This window comes from Lissotriton helveticus, chromosome 1_1 (assembly GCF_964261635.1).
Source record: "Lissotriton helveticus chromosome 1_1, aLisHel1.1, whole genome shotgun sequence".
In the NCBI taxonomy this organism is placed as follows: domain Eukaryota; kingdom Metazoa; phylum Chordata; class Amphibia; order Caudata; family Salamandridae; genus Lissotriton; species Lissotriton helveticus.
This window is the reverse complement of record NC_136057.1, coordinates 379448622-379472446: the sequence shown is the minus strand read 5'-3', so window position 1 is coordinate 379472446 and position 23825 is coordinate 379448622. Positions and strand designations below refer to the sequence as shown.

Below are 23825 nucleotides of genomic sequence, written 5' to 3'. Positions count from 1 at the left end.
GACAAACTTTCTTTCCCTGTTGGGGAAAATGATATGGATTTAATGGAATGAGTAGTTGCAATTCTCTATTGTACATGTTTCAGTTGAGAAAACATACAAAAAACTTTCAAAGTCTCTGTGAATTTCTTACTGATTTTATATGTGCTCAGCCTCTGAGTCCATTTGGCTGCAGCCTATCCCTATATTTCCTCTGATTTCAAGTATGTGGGAACAAATGCAAGGAAAGAAGCACGTCTTCGAATCTTTCCAGGCCAAATACTGCTTCATCCTTTTCCAGCATCTGTTTGATCCAGGCCAGCTTGAGTGGTGTTGATAAGGAGTGATAGGATTGTACTAGTAATAAGAAAATCAATCAATACAACGTGATATAAAAACTGTCCATTTGTCGCCCGTATCCTAACAGTTTGATTCTTGCTCTGTTGGAGCTAGGTGCACAGCCTCTGAAGGTCGATGTGATGGATCTGAAAAGATGTTCTTTGGATCAGGCAGCCTCTGAGGCAGTTCCACGTCTGAACTGGTGAGTTGGTGCCACCTCTGAAAATCAAGCAAAAGACAATTATATTTATTGAAACAAAAATGCAATCATACTTTGAGCTGCCTTGTGTAGTTGTACATATATTACTGGGTAGTGGTTGGTACATGAACATTTGTCTATCCAAACTAGCATGAAATGGCCTAGAGGCAAAGGTCAGAAGTAATGGAGATTACCATTAAGTAATTTGATTATCACTTCCCAGCTGAGGAACGACTTCCTCTCCATCTTGTGCACAGGACTACAGTGTGAGTTGGGACGTCACCTGCTGTGACATGTCATTCCTCCACAGAGACTAACCCCAAAAGACCCCACAATGTCAGCCCTTGTTTAAACCCATGCTTTAACCGCGCCCCTCTGCCAGCCCCACCTAAGACAAGTGGTATGTTCTTTTTCTTGATATTTCTGAAACAGCACCATACACAGTGCAATTTATCATGTTCTGCTTTTATTGATTGCTTTTTAAGTCCATAGGCATTGTTCAGCTGCCACTAGGGCAGTAATCAGTAACCAGTAACGGGCGCCATTGGACAGGCGTAGTGGGTAAAACCCATCCATCATGAGGCAAACTGTCCAAAGCTTCACCAATCCTTCAGCCACCCCTCCCCTCTCCAAGAAGATATGAGAGGCCATACAGAGACGAAGAAAACACTGTACAACCGCCCCCCCGCCCCACCAGGAAACAGGTCAAAGTCATAAATCAACTCTCAAATGCAACTATGCGACTCTCATAAAACAGGGACATCCTGTTTGTCTCAACTCTTCTGAGGAAGTAAATCTACGTTATTGTATGTTTTATCAACACGATAAAAATCTTATAAAAATACACATTAAGTTAAAAACTGGTGCAGAATGCGGTGTTCCCAATACAAAAATATGGGACAGAAAAAGGACAGGGCATTGCATATTTTGGCTAGAGGTTACAATGTTCTGCAGGTAAATGCACTCTCTTGTGTGACCACCCAGTGGATTTCTCTGTTGTTGCTAATGAGCAGGTGAAGCTTTGTTTTTTGAAAACCAGCTTACATTCCCATTGAGGGCCATGATTGAAGAGCATCAAATGAGCTTTTGTGTGCACATTTAAAATCCATGGGGTCAATTAGAATGGCGGACGGATCGCCACCGCCATGCAGGCGGTGGCCATCCGTCCGCCATCCTTGCCCGTCCGCCACCTATTCCCCGCCCGCCATATTACAATAGCGGGGGGACCGTGGCGGACGGGAAGACTTCCCGTCCGCCATTTTTCCGTTGCGGTCGCCTTGTGACCGCGGCGGAAAAGCTCTAATATGGTGGCGGTGTCTATCAGACACCGCCAGCCATATTAGGATGTGCTGGGGGCTATGCCTTTCCATGGCAGAAAAGGCATACGGTCCTTGCTTTGGGGGCCCGTTGCGGGCCCCCAGGGTGAAGGTGAGGGTGGGGGGTGGACATGGGGGGTACCTATGGTACCCCCCTGCATTTCAAAATACAACATGGCAGGCACCGCGCGGTGCCTGTCATGTTGTGCTTTGAAACGCACAGCACCGCCCGCCGCAGTGTTAAAAATGCGGAATGCACCCGCCACTGTGGCGGGTAGATCCTAATTCCACGGACGGGACCTCCGCCCCTGTGGTGGATGGTCCCGTCCTCCGACAGGATGGCGGACGGACTTTGTCCGTCCGCCATCCTAATTGACCCCCTAGTTTGCTTACAAGACTTGACTTACCCAAATTGTAATTCTTGCCCTCAGCTCACCTCTGTCTAACTCTAGTTGGTGTTGTAGACGAAGGAAATGCACACCAGCAGTTGTTTTCACAAGGTGCTGAAATGCCCTAAACAGATACATAAGGCGCAGAAGCAAGCGCACTGTACTGTTTAAAGCAAGGAGCACATGACCCGGCCTGACAGAGCTGTGAGTTAAGTCTCATGACTCTGTGACATCAGGTCCTCATGCAAAGATTGCTACTCATCCTTTTTCCAACTCATTACCCAAGGACGACTTGGGAAAGGGAGGGGTCGTGAGAGGCAGTAAATAATTGACAAGCAGGCCTGGGAGTACAGGGCTGACACTGTACACGCCTGAGCTGCTTCAGAATGTGACACTTATCGGTTCACTAGTGGATGGTCCCAAAGGGCCCCCAAGTATTGAAGACCCAGGTTGGCAGCATGTCAACTCATAGGCTGCCTAACATTCACTGCTGCACCTACAACTATATAACTGGCACATGCATAATAGCACGTTTTATAAGAAAAACTGGCTGACGTCCATTTCTGCGAACATCAAGCTAAGCAGGCAATGGCAATGTGGATGGTAATTACGTTTTGCAATTACCATTCATAAGGCTTGGAAAGTTGGAGGGTTGTGGCCTCTTAGCCCATCATCAGAAACCAACCCTGGCTACAGGCCATTATTAAGTTAATCCTGTTAGCTATCCGTGAGCCCCGAGAACTGCTGCTCTTGATTCGCACCACTGCTTTCAGATGTCACTAGCAGCTCCTGAGGGCAGAACCCAACTCCCTTATGCTTTGGAGGACTATGTTGGCTGCCATTGGCTACTACACTGGAGTTAAGGTTTTAATCCTTACCATTGTATCCGGGAATAAACATGGCTATCACATATGCAGTATGCAGGTACAAATCCTCAATGAATAGACTAGATAGGATCTTTAGGGCATGCTTTCCAACAGCTCATGTGTAAACATTCCACTCATCTAAGAGCAGAGTTCTTATTACACAATAATTGAACATGCTTCACATTTTTCAGGATAATAGTTTAAAAATGAGGACATGTTTGCCAGATGAAAAGGGTTGGAAGTGATTTTAAATTTTTAATGTGTTGAACCACTGTACATTCAACAGGAGGTATTTGGTCTATTGGTTCTGTTTCCTAATCAATGTTTTTACATTCTGATGACACACTTTTGATAAAATGAAGAATTCATGACCTACCAGAAGTCAAAACTTACCTCAGTCAAGGAGCCTTTGATAGAGTAGAGTTTATAGAAGATCCAGAGTGGGATGCAGAGCATGGAGCATATGGCCAGCATCCAGCCTACAGCATCACCCCACCATGGGTATACATACTTTTTGTTGTACGTCAGGGGCGTATATTTAATAATAGAGAATAAGAAGGTTGCCTGTAGAGTAAAATAGAAGAGAAGATCTAGACCTGATGAGACAAATATGCATCAAAAAAGACAGAAGAAAAAGAGGATTGTGATGAGTTCTTATTTGGGTCATCTACAACACAACCGTTGAGTGGATTGATCTGTCTGACTGCCCTTATGAGTGCGGTGGACTGATCTAACAGCATGGGGATTATTTCCTGGCTTTAAATAAAACCTTCCCAAATTAGGAATTCTGGATAGAAAAACTGTTTCTAAAATGTAACCCTTAACAATCATTTTTCTATAACGACTAAAGATCCAGAAATTAATACCCAAATAAAGTGGCACAAAGGACAGGCTTCGAAGGTAATCAGACCACATCTACAGACTCAAACTACATTTCTTTTATATGTGCTATATTGTTACCTTATGCCAAATCTATATATATATATATAACAAGTGACCAAATCGAATAACTTTCAACTAAACCATCTATGGATGATGATCTGTCATTTAATCAAATGACCTTTGAGTGTTTTTTAAGGTCCACCTCTTATTCCGCATTGGCACAACTAATGCTGTGCTGAATACCTTCTGAGCTACAACATACATACAGGCATGCACATTTTAACTTCATTGACACTAGCAGTGCTGTGGTGGCTGGCATACCAACTTTACATTGGCTCACAGGTGTCATCCTCGACCACACTTTCAAGGCACTACATAACACTGTTCCAGCTCAACAATAACATCTGTTTTCACAAACCTTCCAGACACCTCCCTATCTGGACTCCTCCTTACACACATCCCGCGCATATGGAGAACCAGAATCCACGCAACACACGCATCCTACACATATGGAATATCAGATCGGGCAGTCAAGCCATCTTTTACATCACTCCTAAAGCGTCGAACTACATGCGACTACACAGATGAGCTTCCTCCTCTGCATTCTGCAAAGAGCTTAAGACTTGGATTTTTGGGTAGTCACCCTGTTCTCTAGGTTGAGCTAGACTCACACCTTCTCAGCACCAGCGCTTTATCCCAGGTGATATTCCGCTCTGCAAATCTGCATAACCTATCATCCCACTCTACCAGAGGCAATGTTGATCCGCTTCTATACTGACACTGACACTGCAATACACAGAGCTCTCACTCGACCATCCAGGTGCTACAATCATATCACACCAGGCTAACAGTCTTTTAGTCAAACTAATGGGAACAACAATACAATTGTAAGTGACCTTTTTCCAACTCTCTTATGAATATGGGGACTCCTTTCAGCCTTACAAATAGAGGACTTAAAAGTCAGACAATCCTAACATTACAAAAGTTTTGATTCAAATTCACAAACAAATGCATCACAGTCCTTAAGCTGAGTAAGAGAATGAAACGTACTCCATCCTCATAATGTATTGACATATCTTGTCCAACTACCCCCCTTCCCACCACAAGAGAAGGTCTCAACAGGAGGAGGAAGTGCATCCCGCACTGCAGACATCATCAGCCACCATTTAACACAGTGAAGCCTATTACTGCAGACCCCACAGTATGTTTGCAACTAAGGGAAGACATAGTCCCCTGCTGGGCATCTAAAGGCCTGTTCTTACATTCCATACCCAGCCCTACACTACTGTTCATTACAAAATTGTGTATCTTTCCCATTTCCTTCACACACACATGCAAACAATACAACCACTCACTCCATCACATGCATCCCATCAAGGCAACCTCATCAGCATTTCACCCAAATAATCATTGAGCAGACACTCTAAATTCACACCTCACTTCATTCTTATCAATAGTTTGTGTGACAGCAGATATCGAACACTTCCCCCACAGCTCATAAGGTTGATGACATTATTATCATGAAAATCTTGTTCTCCCAAACCCCCACCTTCTCACTTTCATGTTCTACAGCAAAACTACAAAATTCAGCCCAGGACAACAGGACATACAAAACAGGTGGAGACATTGCTGTTGTCCACTCATTAATGCAGCCCTACACACTCCTGCAACAACAGAAGTTCAGCTTCTCAACCTTCTTCCTTGACACCCTTTTCTCTGAAACAAATTCCATACCCTTTTAACATGATATATAAACTCATATACAAATCACCAAGACCAACACAGTCTTCAATTCTGAGATTTTTTATGTAATCAGTGACTAGTCCAGGTCCCCTCTTAGAAACTATCAATACTGCCTGGATTCACTGTGGTTGTACATTATGCATCTGAAACAGTACAGCACTGTCTTTGTAAATGTTTTAGCTATACAAATAGCACAAACCAAAATTGAATTATTTACGTGAAGAGTTTTGCAAAAACACCTGCTGGTACCTTTATCCCAGAAAACATATCAGCTAGTCAATATTCATTAGGAGGGCACCGAAATGTGTGTTAGCTTGTTTAAAAATGTTCCCTAATCCCTAAACACTTGAGCTTCACTACTGTTTCTCCTATGAAACTGTATCCTCCCCCATCTTTGAGTGCATAATGTCTTCTTTTTGATGTCTTACCACACACACGGCTGGTGTCACAAACCGCCAACAGTACTTGATCACCGGCAATGGCCTGTAGCCAATCATGTGTTCAATATCATCATAGAATTTATCTGCACCTGAAAAAATGAGAAGGTGGATTTGTTTTATCAATAGGAGTATAGGAACATAAAAAATGCAAGCACAATGCTGGCTTCTAAGCAATTGAAGGAGGCAGTGCGTGGCAGGCATGACAGATGTTATTTCATAACTTGCTTCTATGTATATAACAAAAGTATCCTCCTGGGAAAATGAAAAAGGCATGGCAGCTCCATAATATTTAGCGCAATGTAGTAGTATTGTTAGACCTGGTATCAACATTTTGCCTTCAGACCTCTTGTTTTTGCTTACTCTGTTTCTCTAGCCCTAAGATACTGACACTTTACCACTGCTAACCAGTGCTAAAATGCTTGTGCTCTTTCCAAAAACATAGCAATAGTATCTAACACCCAATCGGCATATTTTACTTATAAGTCGCTAGTAAAATGCATTATATGTACCCAGGGACTATGAATGAAATGCTACTAGTGGGACTGCTATTTTTACCAAAAAGGGAGTTTGGCCCATGCGGACAGAAGTGGGGTGAGGGCCCAAATACTTTACAAGAAAGACAAAGGAACCCACACTTCAATGAATTTCACTCCATTCGATTTTAGGATGAAAAAAGATAAACAACATTTAATATGTTTACCTTGGCGATTAGTTGCGCCGTTTTTATTCATCAATTTTATCAAAAAACGAATATCACTCTAGTCATGTATGGTGTGTTAAGTCATTGTATAATCACATATTTTTTGACTAAAGGTTTCTCATTGTAAATATTGGACACTAAGACTTTTATGGTCAGTACGTTTAAGACTTTGACATTTCTCTTGACTAGAGTGATATTCGTTTTTTGATAAAATTGATGAATAAAAACGGCGCAACTAATCGCCAAGGTAAACATATTAAATGTTGTTTATCTTTTTTCATCCTAAAATCGAATGGAGTGAAATTCATTGAAGTATGGGTTCCTTTGTCTTTCTTGTAAAACTAGTGGGACTGCAGCACTACTTGTTCCACCCACTTAAGCAGACTTTAAACAAGCCTCGGGCCTGCTACTGCAGAGCCTGTGTGTGCAGTTTAAACTGCCATTTCAACCTGGAAAAATAAACATTATGAAAGGCAAAAATTAATGTGGGTCTCCTTTAGGGCCCACTTAGTTTCCTTGTATTTTAGTTTGCTTGCACATTTAGGCTGCATTGTCGTGCACATGTTATGCTTAGCACATTTATTTATGTGCTACAACATCATTTTAGAAAAGCACTGAACATGTTTTTGTTATTGCATCAGACTGCCTGAACATCTTGTACAAGGTAAAACAACACTGTGCCTGGTCTTTTGTGATTGATTAGCAAACGTAGCTTGGCACTCAACACAACATACATTCACATCTGCTGTTTTCAAGAAGACACCTTGTAACATACACACAAAGAACGGCCATTTTGAAAACAGAAAAAGACATTCTAGCAGAGCAAAGGTGCCCACAAGAGAGAGATCCACTGCCTGAGATGTAGAAAAATTACATATGCGTAGCAGGTATGGAGTCCACCAATAAATACAGAGATCTGTATTATAACACTGTGTTTCCATAGAGGGGCTGGCCTGGGATAGATGAATAATTCACCATTGTGATACTACTTATTGTTTATAGTTTTCTTGCAATGCTCCTCATGCTGTTGAGATGCATATGTTTTCTAGTTACAGCACAGACGTTTAATAATAGAGAATGAAAGGTTTCAATAAATATTGTAAACATTTCTTGTGTCTTTTTTGTTTATTATGGGCATGCATGAGTTAGAAAATGAAAGGTTGGCAATCTGTTTCCACAGTTCCCTGAGGGGACCAGAGTTTTGTGTTCTGGGGTGCTAGCTGATCTGTCAGTCTGGGAAGGGTAGGAAGACGTGTAAAGCACTATGAGCTAGTCTGAATTGGGGATCATAGGTACTAATGTGGTATGGTGACTCAGTCCCTACATACTGATGTTCTATGGTCACAGGCATAGTTCTGCATTTAAGCAGAATCCCTGCAACAAAATCTTCCCTTTTAAGACATATGTCACCCTTAGGGTAAGCCCAGGACAACCCAGAGGGAAGGATTCAATGTGTTTAAAAAGCAGGGCATGTACTTTTAAGTTTTACATGTCCTGGTAGTGAAACACTCTTACATTCTTTTATCGCTACTGCAAGGCCTATATCTCGCATTGGCTAACATTGGGACTACCTTATTACATTTTATGTGTCATTTCCAAATAGGAGGATGTATGTGGTTCAGGTATGGTGTCTCTGGAATTCTAATTTAAAACTATAACTTAAGGTGAAGTCAGACTTTCCATTACAATTCTAAAAATGCCCCTTTTAGAAAGATAAAAGCAAAAAGAATAAATGATGGCTTGAATGCTGAACAATGCAAACATTCACCCCAGTCACGAAGATCTGGGTTTAAGCCAAAGTTTTTTGCACACCACACCACCCCAGTTTGGACCCATCCATATGGAAATTAGTTTCGACCCTGCTTCCCATGGAAGAGTCCAGCCCGAACTGCCAAGCCAAGTCCTCCCTGGACCAGAAACAAACATCCTGGGACCGGTTTTGTGGTATCACCCCTCATCAGCCATGCTTGCTTGAATCCAGTGGTGCAGTGGGCACATGACCCATGTCTGGGCATACCCGTACCACTCATGACACCAAATGCAAAAAGAACAATTGATGCACCTGGACTCTGTCATCTGTGAGTCTACCCAGTGAAGTATTGCCATCTCAGTCCTGAACCTTTGGAAGTGGGTCTAAGGAGCTTGTAAGCAGAACCAATGCATCTTCTCTGATGAGTAGCACATCCCCAAGCGGAACCGGGGCATCTCCTTGGCTGAGCGGCACATCCTCTAGCAGAATTAACTCATTGCCACTGCTGCATGGAGGGGACCTAGTGCACAAGGCCTCCATCGCTCTTGCAGTCTTCAGTACACATGCATCGCCTAAGGTGCGGCACATCTCCAGCCCAGGTCCTCACATCTCTTTCATCATCCGCAACTTCTACGATAGTGCCAGACTCTACATCACAGCCTCACAACTCCTCTGGACCAATGCATCGCCATCTGCGCATCGAATCCTCAACTCAAGACTTCACATCGAAAGCCCCGTTAATGGTATCCTCAACTATGATGTAACAGGACCTCACACAGTAGCCCCTCCACATCTAGGAACTGACGCATTGCTTTGGCTGTATAGCACTTTCTCGACCCGGATCCACACAACCCTTTGCAACCAGGATTTAAAGTACTTTGTTCAGCAGATCAATCTGGGACCCCGGAGCTGACATGCACGCCTGCGGTTAGCCTGAACTTATGACTTTGTCTAGGTCCTGCGGACCAGATGTCCCTTGTTGGCGCTTTGTGCTTTTAGGCACCATTTCAGCCTAAAACCTCAAAATGTAGTATCTCCAGTTTTACTGATTTTATTTTGTCGTTTCGGTCTTCTTTGATTTATTAAAAATCATTCTATGTTTCTAGAGCTGGTGTGGGATCTTCTTTATGTGGTGTTTTTATTGTTTGTATTGTTTGAAGTGTACTACCATTGTGGATGTCGCTGGTGGTTTGATTAATTCTTTTGTACCTTTATATGTATTGATGGTGCATCTGTATTGTGGTTTGTGGATTCATTCTTTTGAAATTTTACTTTTCTTATCTGTCTTATAGGTAGCTAAACCTCTATTATTTGGTACTTTGGTACCTTGGCATTAACATGTCCCCAACACTTGTAGTCTGATAAGAGACATTTGACAACATTGTAAAGTATTAATAAGGTACCAATACAAAGACAAAAAAAAAATATTTCATAGAGCAAAAGAGAGTTGGAAAGATGTCTTATTTAGAGATACCATGGCATCATATGCTGTCCCCCCACATGTCCCCTCCGCCTCTGTTGCCTCTCGTCCCACCAGCAATGATAGATTTTTTTTTTTTACTTTCCGCCATGCTGTGCTGCTGTACAACATGTCTAAAAGACATTTACTGCCAATAGCTCCCCAGGTAAGACCTATTGCCTTTGCCAAAACATGTTTGCTTTTTTATGTGTGTCAAAGGGATTTCCAGAAGGCTTAGAGGTTGGGGAATTTTCAGTTGAACTCTTAATTGTGACAGGGCACAAGAGATTGTGATGTCTAAATGATTACGCTGCTTAAGATGTCTGACATCGGCTGTATTGAACTCAATAAAAAATATTTTAGATGCATTTATGTTAAAACCTTATCAGTCAACTTTGGATTCAAAATAGTGGACAGGCAGCATCAGAACAGCATACATTCCCAGGAGATCCCTTTCACATTACCTTTTCAACAAGCTCATCGTCAGATTGTGATTTTGATGTTATTCATGACAGACAGTGCTCTTGAACTCTCATGAACTAAATTATCTGTATTGCTAGTTTTTTTTAAATGATACATTTTCCCTTTGCCTAATCCATACATTTGTTGGAATTCAGCTAAGTGCTGAAGCTGGTCATGGAGACGAGTGGCCTGTGGTGATGATGCCCTTATCAATCTAGATGTGCTAGCACTTAGAAAGACTTCGGTCTTTCACGTGTTCTACAATTATTGTATTTATTACCAGTGGTGCACAGTAACGTTCTGGTAAAAGCTTGCATAAATGATTTTTTAGTCTGCCCTTTTCTGAATGTTGTTTTTGTGTTTCTGACTGGTGACCAACAGAAAATATGACTCACGCTTGTCTACCCCTGGCAATCATACTCTTACAATAAATTATTGTGGGTATTGGTCCAACTTGAGTACAACAAGTAAATGATTGATGGAAATGCTCCCATCCATGATATTTTAACCACTGCACATGTCTCTGAGAAACATTCTGTTCTGTTGTTTTCGTTTATCGCTTAATTGCAGACAAGATCCAACTATTCTTGAAGGAAGGTTTTGGTGATTTTGAATACATCTGTTTATTAATGAAAATAATCATCGTGAATGGGGAGGTTTGTAAAAAGAAAACCCGGTAGAAGACTGGGATTTCAGTACGCAGGTCTAAGGAGGAGATGGGCATGATTTTTGCCCTATTACCTTGCCTGACTGATAAACACATTCTGTTGACCAGAATTTAGTGGTATCTGAGCATCAGCTTGCCCAGATACTACTAAATACTGAAAATATTGGAATGCAAACTGATGCCGGTATTAGCCTATGGAACAATTGCCTTCAAAAAGACCATGGCCACATAGTTAGACAAACTGCAGTATTCCATTTACCCAATATATTTTGACTGGCAGATGCAAACTCTCATTCTTAACTAAGATTGAAGTGTTGCAAACACATGCTCCATTCTAGAAATCTCTTATACTGCAATAAAGTTAAAATGTCTGACCCGGTGTTATGTACCGCAATATGGAGAGGAAGTAGTGGGTGGTCAACATATCTAAAATCATCTATGATGGAACTGGAAGCAGATGAATTGTGAAACAAATCACTTCCTTGTTCATCTACAGCCAAGCTTTTTAATTAATACAATTTCTCTATGTCAAGCAGGACTTGGAGGATCTTGGTAATACATTTTTAGCAAAGTTTGCTTCAGCACTTTATGATGCAGCGGATAGTCAACCATACCTGAAGCAATTGCCCCCTTTAATTGAAACAAGCTTCCGATACATGTCAGCAAATCTGCTAACTACTGCAATTGTTACGGCTCGCAAAGGGAGGCCACAAGGCAACGTGTTGAAGGCTGTCATGTTCCATGAAACAGATCATTAGGCAACAGGCAGGACATCTCTGTTAACATACCCATCTACCTGCATGCCTATTACAAGCTCTGCAGGCGGTGGGAGGCCTGAGGTGTTGTAAGAGTGAGGCGCTAATTTCCTAGCTGTATCAGCTTGCCGGAAAACCATCAGCACGTCATGGCCTGGATATGTTTAAAAAGCATTTCCGAGTTTATCGTTGTGCAGATAATTCCTTTGGTTCTGAGGAGTTGCAGGCAAAGGTTTTGGAAGTGGTACGGTAAGGCTGTAGTTTTTCTGTGTATCGCACCCATTTATTTGGAGCTTCACCTTTGTTTGGGCACGACTTGGTATCGAGATAGCCTTATCGCTTTCTGGAAAATGTAGACATCCTTTTCTGTGTCGTAATTCTTGTTGGAAGAAGATCATGGAAAACTGTGAGATACTGTGCTTAACATAACCAATTGATTGGTCTATTCATTCTGGGGGCAACCCTTTTGCATTATCTCAGTGAAAAGGTGCTTTGTCACAGGGTGGACTCAACCTTTGTGACTTTTTCATTGTTCAAAGACTTTGGGGGTAATTGTCTTCATATTAGTTACTTAAAGGAGGCTTACGTCTGTACAGGACAATCCTCATATCAAAGGAACACTTTTTAATTGTTGCTCTGATCTCATTTGTATTCTTTGTCATGCCATATTTAGCAGAGGTGAGTTTTGGTGTAGTCAAGTGGATTACAGCCCTCTGTGATGTGTGGCAGTTCATTTGTTTCAGTGGGTACATATACATAGGAGGACACAATATAGGCATATTGTTGATATGATCAGATTGTAAATACTCTTCTTGCATTTTAGCCATTGTCACTACTCTTGTAGTTGCTACAGCTGCTGAACAAGACAATATCCTGCACATTCTGTATCAAGAGTTCTAGGGTGTTTTCAGTGAAAGACAGGCAGACACGCTACCCCCCCACCCCCAAGAACATATGACTGCCAAATTGATCTAGTAACTGGGACAAGGGTTCTTTGTGGAAGAATATATGACTTGACAGAAACATAGAATAAACACCTAAGATAGTACTTGTATAAATATTTACAGAATGGATTTATAAGATCATCCAAGTCACCAGCGGCCTTTCCTTTTTTTTAATACCCAAGGCAAATGGTGAACTGAGAACTTGCAAAGACTTCAGTGCCTTAAATAACATAACGGAGAAGAACAGATATCCTTTGCCATTGATTCCTGCTTTGTTGGATCAAGTAAAGGAAGCTAAATTCTTTACCCGATTGGATCTGAAAGAGGCGTATCACTTGGTCCAAATGAGAGAGGGAGATGAATGAAAGACTGCATTTCTTATTTGAGATGACCTCTTCAAATACACAGTCATGCCCTATGGGCTTTGTAATGCCCCCGCCGCACTTCAGTTTTTTTAATGATGATTTGAGGGAGTACTTGGATGTTTTTTCTGTAGTTTACATAGACAATATACTGGTCTATTCAGAGAATGAAAACATTCATTATGAACATGTAACAGCAGTGTATAATGCTTTGCGCATTAAGGGGTTATACTGTGAACACAGTAAATGTGTGTTCCATATGCACAAGGTGGAATTTTTTAGAGTAATATTGACCCCACAGGGTCAATAAATGGCTGAAAGTAAGATCAAGGCAGTAAGAGAATGGGCTCCTCCTACAACTGTACAAGAGGTGTAATGTTTCCTGGGGTTTACCAATTCTTACAGGTGGTTATCCAGCAGTTCTCGCATATGGTATCTCCTATACCCAGGTTGTTAAAGAAGAATGTGTCTTTTCTATGGACAGAGGAAGCAAACAAAGCCTTTGAGTTCTTGAAAAGGGGGTTTTCTGCAGGTCCAATACTTGCTCACCCAGATCTAAAGAAACCATTCATTGTGGAGGCCGATGCCTCTGATGTGGCCATAGGGGCCATTTTATCACAACAAGATGATACTACAGGACAAATGCATCCTGTAGCGTATTTGTCCCGCAAACTTAATGAAGCTGAGCTCAATTACACCATTGCTGAGAAAGAATTGCTAGCAATAAAAAGTGCATTCGGGGAATGGAGACACTATCTTTTGGGGGCTCAACAAATGGTAATGGTATAGTCAGACCATCGTAATCTACAATTCATGAGGTCAGATCGCACTTTGTCCCCCAGACAGCTCAGATGAATGCTATTCTTTGCTTAATTCAACTTCTTTGCAACCTATAGACCTGGTTCTGAAAACAAAAATGCGGATGCCTGCACAAGACAGGATTCTGCTCTGACAACAAACGGCCAGGAAGTACAGTCTATTCAGAAACCCGCTCAGGTTATTGGAGCAGTACAAACAGAGTATTTTCACGATAAAATCAGAGATTCTATAAGGATCCCTTACTGGAAACAATGGTTAAAGAAAAACAGCGGAAGGTTATCCAAGGTCTTCTGTTTCTTGGCAACCAACTGTTGGTACCTACCAAAGTTAGACAACAAGAAGTTTTACATTGGTGCCATCATTCATCAAGAGCTGGACGCAGTGGTATTGAAAAAACCTTAGATAGGATTTTGAGAGAGTCCTGGTGGCACTCAGTATATCAGGATGTTCAGGAAACCATCCGTACTTGTATGCGCTGCCGTCAAGCAAAAACAGAGCATGAAAAACCTCCAGGGCTATTACAACCGCTGTCCACACCTAATAAACCTTGGGAAACAATTTCTCAAGACTTCATTTTGGGCCTGCCTACAGATAATGGTTGCGGTAGACAGCCTGACCAAGATGGGACATTTCATTGCTTGTGCACAAGCTCCTACAGCTACAGGCCGATCTGTTATTGGTACACATAGCATGCTTACATGGTCTTCCAAAAACCATTGTTTCCGACAGAGAGCCATAGTTCACTGTGCAGTTCTGGACAGTCTGGTGTAAGGCTTTACACATGACTGCTGCTAAATCAATTATCTTCCATTCACAAACAGACGGGCAGACCGAACGTCTAAAATAAAACCTTAAAGCACTCTGTTGTTACGTAGAAGTTAATACTGATTCATGGGTGGATCTATTGTGGATCACAGAGGTAGCTTATAACAGTGCAAAACATCAGTCTACCAACACGTCCCCTTTATACAGCACATATGGTTTTCACCCACGGATTATTCCATTTGTACATCCCTTCAATAAAACAAAAATTCCAAATGTGAATGAAAGAGTGGCTCATATACTAAAATCAATAAAAGAAACACAATATCACTTGAAAGAAGAAAATATCAAATACAAGGAAACACCGGACTTACATTGCCGACCCAGTTCTCAGTACAAACTTGGAGATATTGTGTGGTTGTCTACTAAAACATTCATTATAGAAGCTATATTGTTTTCAACTCCAGATACATAGGTCCATAAAGATCAAGAAGTGTAAAAATCCTGTCCCCATGCTACTAGCTCTCCCAAAGGTATTACGTATATACCCAGTGTTTCATGTCTCTTTGTTAAGACCCTTGTATACCTCAATAAGTAAGTAACCTGCCCCCATTTGGGTAAACAGTGAACCTGAATATGAAGTTAAAAGGATCACAGAGTCAAAGAAAAGAGTGTCAAAGATGTAATATCTGGTGTTTTGGAAAGGGTATGTTGTGGAACAGAACTCATGGGAACCAGCGTCTGGTATTCATGCCCCTTGTTGCATCAGGGCCTTTCATCAGAGATATCCAGACAAACCGGGCCCATGTCAGCGCTCCCTTGAAAGGTATATGCTATTACCGCTAGTAAAGGGAGGCCGCAAGGCAAGGTGTTGAACGCTGTCATGTCTTAAGAAACATATCATTTAAGCAACAGTGTGTTAAAATACCCACCTAACTGGATGCCTATGACAAACTCTGCGGGTGGTGGGTGGGCTCGGTGTTGCAAGAGTGGGGTGCTGATTTCCTAGCTGCATCGGCTTCCCTGAGAACCAACACAACGTCAGCATGTCATGACACAGCCGTGCTTAAAAAGCATTTCTGAGTTCATCGCTGAGCAGATTATTCCTTTGGCGATAGTGAGACAGAGTTCTGAGGATTTGTAAGCAAAGATTTTGGACATGGTGCAGTAGGACTGTAGCTGTTCTGTGTATCACACCCCTTTATTTGGAGTTTCACCATTGTTTTACCCTGAGTTGGTATTGAGGTATCCTTATCGTGTTTTGGAAAATATAGACTGCCCTCTCTGTGCGGTAATTCTTATTGGAGGAAGTTCATGGAAAACTGTGAGAGTCTGTGCTTAACCTAACCGCTTGACTGGTCTATTCTTTCTGGGGGCAACTCCTTTGCATTACCACAGTGAAGAGGTGCTTTGTCACGGGAGTGACATCAACCTTTGTGACTTTATTTTTGTTCAAAGATTTTGAGGGCAGGTAATTGACTTCATATTGCTACTGAAAGGAGGATTAAGTCTGTATAGAACAATCCTAGTATCAAAGAAACGTTCCTTTCATTGTTGCTCTGTTCTCATTTGTATTTTTTCCCAAGTGTCATATTTAGCAGGGGTGAGCTGTGGTATAATCAAGTTGATCCTCCCCCGTGATATGTGGCAGTTTCTTTATTTCCGTGGGTACATAAACATAGGAGGAAGCAATATAGGCATATTGTTGTTATGATCAGATTGTAAATACACTTCTTTCATTTTAGAGTTTGTATGGAAAAGCAACTTTATTCAGAAAAAACAATCCATTCCTTGTATCCCATAGTGGTGTAGACCATTCTTATTTTATTTTACAGGTAATGGGTTAAGCATATTTTTGGTTTATTTAACACCACCTTGGTTTGGCAACTTCTGTTTTTTTGTTTTTTTTGTTTACAGCTCTCCTTCCCTGCTGTTCCCATCCTTTCCTTCCCTCACTGGATCACCTCAAACGTTTGTGCTATGACAGCATTTCAGATTTGAGGCTTTCAATGGGTGGACCATCCTGAGCCACAAACCGATCCTGAGGATTCAGAGAGGTGCAACCTTGACACAAATTTAGGAAATTGCTGAAAGCCCACCTATTCATATTCCCAATCTCATCTCCCTATGGATACTTGATAAACGGGCTCAGCTCTGAGATGCCTATGGGTGAGTCGGGCGCTATATTAAATCCAAATAATATGACATAACAAGCAATCCTGGACGCTCAACTGGAAAATAAAATTAATGAGGCCTTATCCCTGTAAGAGACATCTGGTATGATAGGAGGAAGGGAGAAACAACATGAACATGCCGTTCATGTGGAGCTGCAGAGAATGCTTTGATTAAACTTTTCTACATTTGCAATCATTCAGTTGCGCTCCGTAAATTCTGGCTAACACCAATACTTAGCTGTTTAAACATCCGAACCTGCAACACAGTGGTAGAAGCATGCTTGAAGGTTGCTGTTGTCCAGCTTACCTCTGGCTCCTCAACTTTATGAAGTTGGACTATGCAGTGCAGTAAATGAATTGCAGCCAGAAGACTGGGACACCCAAGCTAGTATGTCCACATAGACAATTGTCATATTTCTACCATAATGGCATAATTGGCATGTGGGATCTATTCCCACCTTCTTTTGTTATTTTGAATAATGTATTAATGGAACCCATTTGTTTGCTAGTCAATAAAAAAGGTTGCATTTTACTATCAAGGCATTGCAGAATCCACTTCACTGTCTAAATGAAAGAGTACATTTCTATTTAGATCTAAACAGTGTACTTTTTGACTGCCTTGGATGTATTAAGGTATATGTGGAGCAAAGTTGCATATTGTTATATAGGTCATGCAGGAGCTATTATCTATTTCTAAATGCATGAGTGGGTCATTGCCTCTGTAAATTCAAGAGTTGCCCTTTTTCTGATCAGCACTTTGCTAATCACTAGATCAAAGTGTATCTATGAACACATATGTGGCGCACAATCGAACGTTTATGAATAGAACAAGTAGGAGCCACCCTATATTGAAATGTGTGAGCAAAGGTCTTGTTTAGAAAATTTTCACTGCACTTTGTACTCACATGGACGTGGGCCCATCAGGAGAAAATGTATTGTGATATATGGGTTGCCTCTGTGATTGTCCCAATGTGATCTGATAGTAGTTAGGTTCCTAAGTATGGAATTCTCTTACCTATGAGTTGTTTCAGTACTTGGGAAAGATGGTGGCTGCTCATTAGCAGCTGTAGCAGGAGTGCAGTGAGGACGCAGCAGACCGGAGCTCCGATGATCTAAAAATCGCCCGGGACCCAGCGCACTCGTTAATGCTGAACAGGTTTTTGTCCGCCCGAGAAATAAGTGATGCAGTCTGCCCCCTCATGCTGCGGGTCAACTAAACAGCTATTACACGTACTGGCGACTGTCCTTACCGCTTTGTTGCAGAAGGGTGGACGGCTCAACGCGGCTAGGTGGCGGAGGCGGAGCGAACGCCGTAAGCTTCTGCAGCTGAGGGACGCCGCACACGGAGATCGGTGTGCAGGCGCGGAATCGGAGAGACGAAAAAGCAGCTCCCGCCCAAGAAGTACGGCGAGTGTTGTATATCGGAGGAAAAGCTTGACTGCCTAGAAGTAATGGCTCCTGAACCTAACCTTGCAGGTAAACCGCTGGGCAATAAGAAAAAGCACTACATACCCAGCGAGGAAGATACAGCTGAATCCGCAACAGTGCATACACCTCCACCTGATGAGCATTGCAGGAAGAAGCAGCAACAACAGCAACAGGCTGGCACACGAACCCGGCTTGCTACTGCCTCAATAGCTGAACTTTTCGCTAAAGCTGGTAAGGAGAAGGGGGCAGAAGGGGCAGAAGGGGCTGGAGAGACTGGGAAGGATGGCGGGCATCCAGTTAAAATGATGGACGCTATGGTTGGAGCTGATGTTGGGCCCCCAAAGAATTGTTTATCGACTGAAGTGCTCAATACCCTCAATATGCCTCTCATGGATCCGAAAAATAAGGAGAACGAAATTCTCTCAGGTGCAGTAGGATTGAATGAAATTATGCCCAAGGAGATTAATTTAAAGGAGGATCAGATACAGCAAGCAGTAATTCAAGCGACCCATGTCGAAGATGAAATCCAGGATAGGGTTGCTCCTAACAGCGAAGCCTTGAGCGGTGGTGGGAAAGCTCCAAGTGAAGCCTTTTATTCAGCATCAGATGGTCAGGAATGGTCTGAAGATGGAGAAGCAGGTTCCTCTGACCTAGACTCCGAGAGCGACCCTGAACTAGATCAGCCTGTCACAGCTCTAAAAGCTTCAGGGGCTATAAGGGGGCGATCTCTATTGCCCAACACGAGCTAAGCTGGGATCACCTTACAGACAAGCGACACAGGGCAGCCCTGGCTTGGAGCTCGCTCAGATGACACTCTTAGAGACAATACATCAAGAGATCCTCGCTCACAGGGAAGAAACTCGCAAGGAGAATCAAAAAGCTCACTCCGCCATGAAAAAAATGCAGGGAGTTGTTAGGAAACTCTCAAAGGTCTGTACCACTACTGGTGACAGAGTAGCAAACTTGGAAGACAGGACTGTCTCTACAGAAGCTGAAGTCGCAGAGGCTGTCTCTAAATTGAACTCTTATGATGCTCAAATGATTGACGTCCATTCGAAGCTTGAGGCAATGGAAAAACAGGCTACGCAGGAACAATTTGCGAGTACTGGGAATTCCGGAGGGGATTGAAAGGTCTGACATTAAGACATATATAATTAAACTATTCACCCAGGCATTCCCCGAGTTGAATGACTGGGACTGGTCATCAGAAATTCAAAGAGTACATCGTACCCCTTTCAAATTGAGAAAGAATACTAAGGAGGGGGATTATCCAAGGGCAGTTTTAATATTCTTCGGGAACTTCATTCTGATCTAGCAAGGCCAAAAGCGAAACGGAGTGTGGAAGGGATTTCATTCTTCGTAAGGCCTGATTTCTGCCACTCCCCGGTGGAAAGGCGCTGGCGGCTGAGGGAAATGATTAAACCTTGTCAGGATAAGAATTTACAGGCTTTTCTTGTAAACCCGGCAATGTTAAAGATTATCAATAATGGAAAGACCCTTTTTTCCTCTGAGATCAAAGTGAAAGAATACCTTGATTCCTTATTTAAGTAAAAGGTCGCTATGTAAGGCATATAATTAGGTTCCGTTGAAGCAAGCAGCAGATCTATAGGCCCGGACAGATGCAGATATGATAGAGCTTTTTTTTTTGTTTTCTCTGGGATTTATTGTTGTATAAAGGGAATTTAGGTTGGCGGCTCCACTTTGTTAGTAGGTTATTGTATTAGTTTATATTCGTCTTCACTGCCCTCATTGCGCTCCATCATTGCACAGACAAGGTCTGTGCGCCCCACAGCGAGGGGAGAGTAGGGGGGATGGATGGGTGGGGTGGTGGTGGTAGTAGGGGGGAGAAGGGGAGGGGGGTGGGATAGGGGAGGGGTGGGGGTGTTGTTGTGTGGAAAAAAGGGGGAAAAGGGGAGGTGGTATAGTGTGGGGCAGGACCATGAAGTGATGATTTATACTATGTGGAAGGATCTGATTGTTAAGTTTAAAATAATATACAATGATAAACATTAGGATCTGTACTATAAATGCGGGAGGTTTGAATGACTGTAGAAAAAGACAGAGATTGGCATACATGGTTAAACATGAAAAAATAGATATACTCTGCGTCCAAGAGACCCATCTTCCATGGTCTAAACGCAGGCAACTCTTTCAGTACGGCTTTGAATTAGCTGTGTGTACGACTCAGACATCTATAATCAGGGGTGTCGCTATTTTAGTTCGAAAATCTTTGGGAAAAATAAAGAAAGTAAAAGCAGATAGCAACGGGAGATGGGCAGTAGCTGAACTAGAACTAGGCTTCACGTTATGTGCAATTTATGGTTCAAATTTTGATGAGTCTGATATTTTTGATTTTTTGGAAATAGAATTAGCTGCATGGCACACCCCATAGATAGTAACTGGGGATCTCAATATATCGGCCGATTGGACCAGCCATACACCATATGCAGGCCGTAAGCCTAAGGTCTACCAATCTATACAATCCCTGATGGGGTCGCACGGGCTACAGGATGTTTGGGGGGCCAAATATCCCCAGCATTTTGGCTTTACGTATTTCTCTCACCCCGCTCAGAGATATACAAAGCTAGATTATTTTTTTATTACCTCATCGGAATTACCCAAAGTTGATAGTAATAAACTCCCCAGACTGGTCTCAGATCATAACCCCTTAATTTTATCATACGATTTGGGACATATAGAAAGGAAAAGAAACCCCTGGTCCTTTGAAAAGAAACTGCTTGAGCATACGAGATTTGTGGATCAACTGAAAAAATGGGTAATACAGTTTTTTGATGCAAATAGGTACAGTACTTCCAGGAATATGGTCTGGGAAACTTTTAAGGCGGCCCTGAGGGGCGAAAATATTAGTTGCTCTGCTAGATTGAGAAGGGAAGATACGGAAAAGGTTGAGGCTTTAATGCTGAAATTATTGAAAGCTGAAAAACAACATATCATGGATATAGTAGCTGGGTCAGATAGTTCTGAAAGCCAGAATATACTTTTAGTTGTTAAAGCTGCTCTCCAGAAATAAATAAATTTGAAAGCTACAGAGGAATATCAGACCAATAGGGTAAAAAGATATGAGACGGGGGAGCAAGCAGGGAGAGTGCTCGCCCATCAGTTAAGGCAAGAAAGGGTAAGGAACACCATTGCTCGTATCGAGGAGGATGGGGTAGAGTATACAGAAACTAAAAATATCCTTAGAGTATTTGAGAACTATTATCAACGGCTTTATGAGTACGAAATGCCTAGCAAGAAACCTGGTGCGGGAATCCAAGATTCTGGCCCAAAACTTGATGAATTAATCAAAAAAAACTTGATGAGGATATTACTTCAGGGGAAATTAGCACCGCTCTCCATGAATTAGCCCTAGGGAAAGCCTCAGGACCTGATGGGATTCCCATCGAGGTATATAAAGCTATTGAAGTAGAAATCGCACCACTCTTATTGGACCTCTTTAATGGTGTTATATGCTCTGGTTTGATACCCGACTCTTGGAAGGAGACGAATATTGTAATTTTTCATAAAAAGGGGAAGCCAGCGGAAAAGGCAGGATCATGTCGCCTTATATCTTTGATAAACTCAGATACCAAACTTTACTCAAAGAATCTGGCGAAAAGGTTGAGCAGGGTCATTGGTGATCTCGTTTCCCTGTGGCAGCATGGATTCGTCCCTGGCCGGGGTACAACCGATCACATAGGCAGGGCTATTACACTATTTGATGCCCAGGCTGCTACGGGGGGGGGGGAGAGATGGCCATGATCCTGCACGACGCAGAGAAAGCATTCGATCGGGTCGATTGGAGCTTTCTCTGGGGCGTTTTGAGGTAAGAGGATTCGGGCCTAATATTATTGGAGCACTTAAGGCAATGTATGCAGAACCAACAGCTAGGGTGACGGCTATGGGTCAGAGATCTGGGGTGATTAACATCAAGAGGGGAACCCGCCAGGGGTGCCCCAGTCATCCTTTTTGCCCTGTACATTCACCCTCCTATTCAGAACATCTTAACCTGTCCTGGAATAATTCCAGTGATCTGTAATGGCTTTCCAAATAAAATCTTGGCATATGCTGATGATCTTGCAGTGTTAACAACTGATCCACAACAATCGCTCCCCATCTTGGGGAAATGGCTAAAGTGTTTGGTAGTGAGTCTGGGTATCTGTTAAACGAATCAAAGACTCAGATTATTTGCTCCAAGAATATTAGTAAAACAGATCATAGATTTGTGGATTACGCAACCTATTTAGGGGTTAAAATTAACACCAATGTGGAAAAGATTGTCGCTGAAAACTATTTACCATTAATTAAAAATATAGAATCTGAATTAAAGAGAATAGACGTGCTCCATTTGTCTCTGGTAGGAAGGGTGAATGCATTGAAGATGTCTATGTTTCCTAGAGTGCTGTACCTGTTCCATGCTATTCCATTACTAATAGAGGACAAAATTATGAAACATCTGGAAGCCACCTTTATTAGATTTGTATGGCAATACGGAAGGGTAAGGCGCTCCATTAATTTAATGTCTCTACCTAGAGAAAGGGGTGGGTTGGCCCTCCCGAATCTAAGACTGTATCACTGGTCATGCCTCCTGATTCAAATATCAATCTTAGTACAGTCTGAACCCGACGACATAGGCCCAGAGCCGGTCGAAGAACGAGAGCTACCTCAGATTTTTAAGATGCTTCTAAGGGATAAGGCATCAGGGCTGCTGCACCCTGAGTTGGAGCGTGGATATTATAAAAAAGACTCGGCTAAAGACATTATATGGAGCCTGGCAGGCGTGGAAAGCAATTATGAAATTTTTCAAGGTTCCAAAGTATAATGCATATGTACAATGGTCTAATTCGTTCCTTATGCCTCAACTGAAAACTGATAGAAACTTACAAGAGTGGAAGAGAATGGGGGTTATGTCTCTGGGAGATATATTGGAAGGGGATAAGATCCTTGGATTTAAGTTATTGCAGGAAAGATGTGGCATCCCAAGTAGTCACTGGCTGTTGTATGGTCAAGTTGTTCGTATGATCGGTGCGGTCAGACCTAAGGTCTCATCGAATGCCGATTTTCCAGTGTTGGAGGCATTACGTAGTGGATGTAAGAAGATTAAGATCATCTACGATTCCTTAATTGAACGAATTCAAGATGATTTAGAGAAGGTAGAGTCAAATTGGGCCTTAAAACTTGATGATCCAGATGTGGACGTGGATCTTTCCCTCCTACTAAATAAAAAGATATTTCGGGCTTCCAATCTCCGAGCACAACATTACAAAACTATTTTTAACCTATGCTAAATTATATGCATGGGGAATAAGGGAAAATGACAACTGTCCTAGATGTAATGAAAGCCCTGCTGACATAATACATATGTTTTTTTTCTGCAACCAGTTGGATGATGT

At 42.2% G+C, this 23825-nt stretch overlaps 1 protein-coding gene across 4 annotated transcripts in view; it reads right to left on the bottom strand.

Moving 5' to 3' along the window:
* Positions 1–7: 7 nt before the first annotated feature.
* The window catches only part of LOC144809415 (sodium- and chloride-dependent GABA transporter 2-like), a 944332-nt gene continuing 920514 nt past the window's right edge, over positions 8–23825 (bottom strand). For all 4 annotated transcript variants that reach the window (XM_078673711.1, XM_078673714.1, XM_078673713.1 and 1 more), the window contains 3 exons: positions 6139–6239; positions 3479–3649; positions 8–534 (listed from right to left, as the gene is read on the bottom strand). In XM_078673711.1, coding sequence (XP_078529837.1) covers positions 397–534; positions 3479–3649; positions 6139–6239 — 410 coding nt within the window. In that variant the 3' untranslated portion in view covers positions 8–396. The remainder of the gene's footprint in view (positions 535–3478; positions 3650–6138; positions 6240–23825) is intronic.